The sequence below is a fragment of the Tinamus guttatus genome, unplaced genomic scaffold (assembly GCF_059628265.1).
Source record: "Tinamus guttatus ecotype Peru unplaced genomic scaffold, ASM5962826v1 Tinamus_guttatus_pri_ptg000443l, whole genome shotgun sequence".
Classification (NCBI taxonomy): domain Eukaryota; kingdom Metazoa; phylum Chordata; class Aves; order Tinamiformes; family Tinamidae; genus Tinamus; species Tinamus guttatus.
In genome coordinates this window covers 586,001-594,194 of record NW_028288977.1, presented here as the reverse complement: position 1 = coordinate 594,194, position 8,194 = coordinate 586,001, and the positions used below count along the sequence as shown (strand labels likewise).

Genomic DNA, 8,194 nt, shown 5'->3' with positions numbered 1-8,194 from the left:
GGAGACCTGTGTGGATGTGCAAGGAGCTGCTGGGTAAACTTAATGAGAAAAAGAACATGTATGTAATATGGAAGAAGGGCCAGGCCACATGGGAAAAATATAGGAACATTGTCAGAGAATGCAGGAGTGCAACGAGGAAGGCCAAGGTCTGTTTGGAATTAGAGTTAGCAAGAGATGTCAGGGGCAACAGGAAGGGCTTTTACAAATACATCAGCAACAAGAGGAAGACTAGGGAAAATGTTAGTGCACTGCTGAATGGGGAGGGTGCCTTGATGACAGAGGATGCAGAGAAGGTAGTGTTACTAAATGCCTTCTTTGCCTCAGTCTTTACTGCTAAGGCCAGCCCCCATGCACTGAGCCTGGAGACAAGAGAGAGAACCAAAAGAGAGGAGGACTTTCCGATGGTCGAGGAAGATCGGGTTAGGGATTATTTAGGCAAACTGGACACCGATAAATCTATGGGCCTGGATGGGATGCACCCAAGAGTGCAGAGCGAACTGGCAGGGGTCATTGATTAGCCACTCTCCATCATCTTTGAGAGGTCATGGAGAGTGGGGGAGGTGCTGCAGGACTGGAAGAAAGCCAAAGTCACTCCAGTCTTCAAAAAAGACAAGAGGGAGGAGACAGGAAACTGCAGGCTGGTCAGCCTCACCTCCTTCCCTGGAAAGGTGATAGAGCAGCTCATCCTAGAGAACATCTCTAGGTATGCCAAGGAAAAGAAGGTGATCAGGAGTAGTCAGCATGCATTCACCAAGGGGAAAGTCATGTTTGGTGAATCTGATAACCTTCTACAATGAGGTGACTGGCTGGATGGATGATGGGAGAGCTGTGGATGTTGTCTACCTTGACTTCAGCAAGGCTTTTGACATCCTCATAGGAAAGCTTAGGAAGTGTGGAGTGGATGAGTGGACAGTGAAGTGGATTGAAGACTGGCTGGATGGCAGAGCCCGGAGGGTGGTGATAAATGGGGCTGAGTCTGTTTGGAGGCCTGTGGCCAGTGGTGTCCCGTAGGGGTCAGTACTGGGCTCAGTGCTCTTCAACTGGTTCATCAGTGACTTGGACAAGGGCACAGAGGGCACCCTCAGCAAGTTTGCAGATGACACCAAACTGGGAGGAGTGGCCGACACTCCAGAGGGCTGTGCTGCCATTCAGAGAGACCTAGATAGGATAGAGAATTGGGCACAGAGGAAGCTTATGAGGTTCAACAAGAACAGGTGCAGGGTACTGCACCTGGAGAGGAATAATCCCAGACAGCAGTACAGACAAGGGGTTGACCTTCTGGAAAGCAGCCCTGTGGAGAGGGATTTGGGAGTCCTGGTTGACAACAAGTTAACCATGAGTCAGCAATGTGCCCTCGTGGCTAAGAAGGCCGATGCGATCCTGGCCTGCATCAGGAGGAGTGTTGCCAGCAGGTCGAAGGAGGGGATCCTCCCCCTCTACTCAGCTCTTGTGAGGCCACATGTGGAGTACTGGGTGCAGTTCTTGTCCAGTACAGGAAGGACATTGAGCTTCTAGAGAGGGTCCAGCGTAGACCGACAAAGATGATTAAGGGACTGGAGCATTTGTTGTATGAGGAAAGACTAAGCGAGCAGGTCCTGTTTATTCTGGAGAAAATAAGTTTGAGAGGAGATCTGATCAATATGTTCAAGTACCTGAGGGGTGATTGTAGGGAGGATGGGGCCAGGCTCTTCTCCGTGGTGGCCAGTGACAGGATGAGAGGTAACGGGTGTAAGTTGAAACATAGGAAGTTTAATCTCTATATGAAGAGGAACTTCTTTACTGTGATGGTGACAGAGCACTGGAACAGGCTGCCCAGAGAGGTTGTGGAGTCTCCTTCTCCGGAGATCTCCAAAACCCGCCTGGATGCAACCCTGTGCCACATGCTCTAGGTGTCCCTGCTTGAGCAGGGAGGTTGGACTAGATGATCTCTAGAGGTCCCTTCCAACCCTAACCATTTGGTGATTCTGTGATTACCATCATGGGTACTGCGGGGAGCTCACTGCTGCACGTCCTGCCTGCACCTCTTGTCTATGCCAGCTGCCACGCTAACTGCTGTGCCACAGCCTGACGCCCACACCCTGACTGCTGTGCTAACTGCCACTCCATGCCTTGACTGACGCACCATGCCTTGACTGCTGCCCTTGTCCTGAGGTGTCACGCGCTGTTGGCCCACTCTACTCCCCATGCTCCTGCTCCCTCGCACTCCCCGGGGGCAGCTCTTGTACGCACAGGGCATGAGCTGCCTTCCCCGCTGGCTCCAGCCCTGCTGCATTGTTTTAAAAATGCCCGTGTTAAAGCAGTGTTTTGAAGGAGTCTCTAAAGCATCCTCATTGTAGTGACTGACAAGAAAAAAATGTTGATTTCCAAAACTTCACGCAGTGTTTACCATTGTCATTTGTTATTTCTTTCTTATTAATGGAAAATATCATTTTCATGTGCTACAGGATTTAGTCTGTCTATGCACACTTGCATATATATATGTATATATATATACACATTATTTATGAAAACACCTTTACTGGCAATACTCTTCACAAAGAAACTTTTCTGAGAAACTGCCTTATTTATATTCACATGTTTCAGATCTCTTTTTCTGCCTCTCTGCCCCTTCCTCTGCCTCCTCTCTTTTCAGAGCTCTCCAGGGAACAGTTCTTTGAATCACCACACTTCGAGTGAATGAGACGTCTGGATGTCATGTAGTCCCAGGTCAATGCAGAGGTTGCCCAGGGACTGCTGCCGCGTATGCCATGTTCACAGTGCTGCTGAGCTCTGTGCATTGACCAGGCCATGAATGGTAATGGTAAACAGTCCTGCCCCATGTGCTGATCACTGAGGGATGCCACAAGTAAGCCTCTGCCCTTTGGGACTCATACCAGTGATCACAGTGTGTCAGCATGATGGCACATTCAGGCTTCCACCTGCCTTATGGTCCATTGATGGAGAGCAGATCTGTGCAGGTTGGCTATAAGGAGACTATGCGGGACTGTGCCAAAGGTCCTGCTGAAGTGAAGGTTCATAAAATCCCCTTATTTCCCCTTTTGTGCACTAGCATTCTTCTTTCAAGTGCATCATCCTCTTCCATGGAGGAGGCTTTGCAAACACTGATGCTGCTAAAGGGCTTGGGGTCAGGGAGGCCTGGCAGGAAGCAACAGCATTAAAATACAAGGTGAAAGAGGCAATGAGCTCCTCAGTCGTTCCATGTCTTTGTCACTGTGTCCCCTGTGCCACTGAGCAGGGACGCCACATATTCCTTGTCTTGTGCTGATGCCATCTGAGGACAAGCTTGACCAGGCAGTAGAAATGCCAGCAAGGCCTGAGCCCCACAACAGTGTCCCCTGCCCAGGACTCCACCTTGCAGCCCCTTCCTCCTGGAGGCTTGGGAGGGTCACCAGAGATCTCCACGACCATGATCTGCTCTGGGCAGGGCTGACTTTACAGGTAGATCGGGTTTGGTAAATGCTTTTCCAGGAATATTTTAAAATATCTCCTGTCCCAGAGCTGAGTAATTATGACAGTTCTTTCTTTATTATTCGCCCATAAACTCTTTAAAAAATTTCCTTTGCTGCTGCTTGTCCTAATTGCCACTTGCCCTTTCCTCCCCTTGGCCCCCAGCCAGGCAATTCCCCCAGCATTGACTGAGGATAGTGACAGCCTCACCTCCAAGCACAGCCTTGCTGGCTTCTCCTGGGACCATGCAGGCAGCCCATGGTGACCAGCTCCAAGCAGAGCTCCAAGCAGAGCCTATCCTGGAGGTCCCTACATGGCCTCACACATGAATGGAGAGAGGCATAAGTCCCAGAGCCAGAGCAGTGGGATTAAAAAGAGAAGACCTCCAGAAACAACCCTGCACACCTGGGCAGGAAGTGATGCACCCAGCTGAGCTCCTGAGAAAGGAGGGTGACGCAGGATGGGGGGCTGCACTGCTGGCACCAAACATTTGTGCTGGGTCTGGGAATCCTGGCGGGCAGTGCTGGTAGCTGTAGCCCTCGGTGTAGTTCCCTCCATGACCATTGGAAGCTTCTGGAGGATTGTGACTCTCAACCGAGCCTCACCCTTGCACTGGACCAACCATCCTGCTTTGCTGCCCAGCATTTGGCCCCATGGCCCCACTGCACAGGCACTGAACGGGACAGGGTGTGTTCAGGAATCATCCCCCCTGCATGGTCTCCATAACAGCCCTTGGTGGTGTCCCCCATGGTCCTCCTGCCTGGCAGTCTCCCACCACCCCAGGCTCTGCCCAGCCCTAACCCAGTCCTCCTGGGTGTAGCAGGAGGCTGTGGAGAGCCTTTCAAGCCCACTTCCACTTTCTTCTCATCTCAAACTGCTCTGATCTCATTGGCCTCCCCTGTTCTCTCCACAGGACCCTGAGCTGCTGGTGCTGCTCAGCAGAGCCAGCTGCCTGTGAGGACAAAGGGCCACATGGTGGCTCTGCACTGGCCATGCTGATTGGGGTGGGAAGCAGACCCAGTTAAATGGGGATCACAGCCTCTAATGCCTCCAGGGGACTGCCAACGTGGCAAGTGATGGAGGGAATATGGAACATTCCTAGAGGTCCCAGTTGTGCCCACATGCACCTCTAGATCCTACACCTTGTATTTCCCAGCGGGTGATGTGAATCACTCTCCAGTGTGGAGAGTGGCCACAGATAACTAGGTTTAGAGCATTACCTTTAGGTGACTTCTCCTTGGAGGACCTCTCACTTTGTGAGGCTCCACTCACTGCCCACCCCAGGTACAGGCTATCCCAGGAGATCCCCTGTACTCTCCTGGCACCTCCATGTTCCCCGCCAGAAGACTGGGTATCTGACACCATGCTTTACTATGGGGGACAGGTTGGGGTATGTAAATTCATGAGCATTCATGCTCTCCGCTTTCACTGGACAAATAAGAGTGAGCCCTAAATCAAGCCCTTGGTCTCTAAGAGATCATCAAATGATTATGAGCTTTTTAATCCTGAATCCATGGAGAATTCTGTGCAGCAAGCCCTACTGGGATGCAATTCGTTGATTCTATCCTAGGAATCAACATTGGAGGAAAAGACCAATCTTCAGGAAGTACACTGGGTGGAACCTACTTTATTATAATGAAACAGTGAGAGAGCCAGTTCTGACCCATTTTATGTCGGCACCAGGTGAGACGGAGCAGTCTCAGTAGTTGTAGGACGAATCTAAGCATTTGTGTAAAAACATAATAAAATATACTAGTGCTATTATTAGCCGTAATAAAACTAAAGTGAAGAAATAATGCTCACTGTTGGTATGGGATGCTGTGGAAATCATTACAGGAGAACAAAGTCAATTTTATCACTGCTAAAAAATGTCCATGAAATCACTTTCCTCAGAGCATGCTTGAGCTCCTTGTTCCTCATGCTGTAGATTATGGGGTTCACTGCTGGAGGCACCACTGCATACAGCACAGCCACCACCAAATCCAGAGCTGGGGAGGAGATGAAGCGGGGCTTCAGGTATGCAAAAAATGAAGTGCTGATAAACAGAGAGACCACAGTGATGTGCGGGAGGCACATGGAAAAGGCTTTGTGCCGGCCCTGCTCAGAGGGGATCCTCAGGACAGCAGTAAAGATCTGCACATAGGACACCACAATGAAAACGAAACACCCAAAGACTAAACAGGCATTTACCAGAAAAAGGCCAGCCTCCCTGAAGTAGGAGTCTGAACAGGAGAGCTTGAGAATCTGGGGGATCTCACAGAAGAACTGTTCCACCTCGTTGCCTCGGCAGAGTGGCATGGAAAATGTGTTCCCAGTGTGCAGGAGAGCATTGAGAAACCCACTGGCCCAGACAGCTACTGCCATTTTGACACAAGCTCTGCTGCCCAGGAGCGTCCCATAGTGCAGGGGTCTGCAAATGGCAACATAGCGGTCATAGGCCATGACTGTGAGGAGGGAAAACTCACCCCCAAACAAGAAGACAACCAGGAAGACCTGGGCAGCACATCCTGAGTAGGAAATGGCCCTGGTGTCCCACAGGGAATTGGCCATAGATTTGGGGACAGTGGTGGAGATGGAGCCCAGGTCAAGGAGGGAGAGGTTGAGAAGGAAGAAGTACATGGGGGTGTGGAGACGGTGGTCACAGGCTATGGCTGTGATGATGAGACTGTTGGCCAGGAGGGTAGCCAGGTAGATGCCCAGGAAGAGTGAGAAGTGCAAGAGCTGCAGCTCCCGCGTATATGCAAACAGCAAGAGGACGAATTCATTCAAGGAGCTGTTGTTGGACATTATATCTCTGGGCATGCTAGACTCTCTAAAGAAGAAAATAAATTGAGAAGTTAGAGAGATTTTCCAAGCAACACTCCACCCACACTCCTAATCCTGTAGTTCTCCTCCAACGCCCAGAGTTTTGTTCCAGAACAGTGGGAACAGCGGAATGGTTGTGAGTAGCTCAAGCATTTCTATCAGGGGAAATCCACTCAACATGGAGAAGGGATTTTCAGCATCTTCACTCTAATTTCTAAAGAGTAAGATTTGAGGAACAGAGTTTCGTGGTTTTTGTTTGTTTTGTTTTAGATGGTCTTGTCAACCCGGGAGTGTTCCTTGAAGGTAGAAATCTTTGTCATTTCTACTAACTCCTCACAGATATCACAGCGATGCCATAAGACATCAAATCCTTTCTGGAGGGCAGCTCACAAGCCGCCACGATGCTACACGTAAGAGTCAAAAGATCATTTGCAATCAAGATGGGCTCTCCTTAAGGGAGAGTCAGCTCATTTCCCAAACCCATGCAGTGCATTTTCTGCAGCTGCACAGTGGTCCGGGGCAACCTCACTCCCATGCAGACCCTATGTCCAGAATTTGCATCATCAGTAAGCGAACTGCAGCTGAAAATCCACCAGCCCCAGGGAGTGCAAGAGAAAAACAGGAGCAGCAGGACAGGAGGGGAAACACAGAGCAAAACTGCGGCTCTGCTGCCAAGTAAAGCAAGGCAAGACAGGAATGATTGGAAAAGCCTCCACGTTAACCAGCTAGGCAGACCTGCACAGACTCCTTTCGCTGAATGTAGCCATTCACTTGAATTCTCGGAAGGACCCACCCAACATGCCCTGTGCGTTAGTGAAAGCTGTGAGCAGCCCAGCCCCATGCAGTATCCTCTCACCTGGAAAATGAAGCTGCCCTGCCAGGTGTCTCTCCTCTCATGCAGAGCTTCTCCCTGCAGTGTGATGGGCAGCTTCCTGGGCAGGCTGAGTGCTGAACCGCATAGACAGAAGAGTCACTGCCCTAAGCACATGGCAGCTGCAGAAACGCTGCTCTGAATTATTATGCATGCAGACATGGATGCATATCCAGCTTCACACCCCTGCTGATAGCCCTGAGAAAGGGCAACAGGACGCTATATCTTTGCGACCGTATGGCAGGGAATGCCTGCTCCATAGCATCTCCTCCTCCTCTGCATAGGACAAGGCAGAAGGCTGATCCAGGGAATAGGATGAGTTTAGTACATGCCAGCAGGAACTTCAGCAACATTGCCCTGCAGCCAGAGACTCACCATGTCAAAGGTCGTGTAGATTTATCCCAGAATAAGCTCTGCTCTGTGCTCCCACTCCACTCTGCCATTCACCTCTCGCTGCCTTCTCTCCTCCCCTGTCCGCAGCAGCAGGCAGTGCCCGCAGCCCTGCTGCTCTTGGCACAGGAGCTGCTCCTGCACTCGGCTGTCTCTGGGCAGTGCTGCCAGGCTGCCACAAGCTGCCTCTGTCCCAGGAGCCTGGCCCCGCTCAGGAGCAGAGGCCCAGCTGAACTCATCAATTTCTCTGTCCCTTGTGCTCCTTGCTCCTGGGAACAGTTCACTTCAGTAAACTAAAATAATCACCTGTTGTCTTTTGCTAATGACTGGAGCAATAAAGATTCCAACATTGAAGTGTGTATTTCCTCAAAGGATGACTATCTATGAAAGTTCGAAATGTTCTGGAAGAATTGATTCACATCTCTTAACTAGGCAGAAAACTTAGATGTGACAAGACGAGAGTTCACTGACACATGGTGCAAGTGTTGATTCCAATGACTTATTCTGGGCATCACCTGCCTATTTAGAAGTCCTTGGGCTGGAGTGGGATCCAGCAAACTCTCCTGAACTCCACAAATACATGGGAGGTGGCATTCCTATTACCCCAATAAGGGTGCAGCAAATTGCTTGTCTAAGCTTCTAATGGAATTGCTGGAGACAACGGTGGCCCAAAGGCATATG

At 50.4% G+C, this 8,194-nt stretch overlaps 1 protein-coding gene across 1 annotated transcript; it reads right to left on the bottom strand.

The window, feature by feature from the left end:
• Positions 1-5,277: 5,277 nt before the first annotated feature.
• Positions 5,278-6,234, bottom strand: LOC104575428 (olfactory receptor 14A16). The gene has a single exon (XM_010222768.2). The coding sequence runs from the start codon at positions 6,232-6,234 to the stop codon at positions 5,278-5,280; it is 957 nt and encodes a 318-aa protein (XP_010221070.2).
• Between the last annotated feature and the right edge of the window lie 1,960 nt (positions 6,235-8,194).

What these genes read in the sequence shown, in the direction of transcription:
- LOC104575428 (XM_010222768.2), bottom strand. Translation starts at nt 6,234, where the DNA reads ATGTCCAACAACAGCTCCTTGAATGAATTCGTCCTCTTGCTGTTTGCA.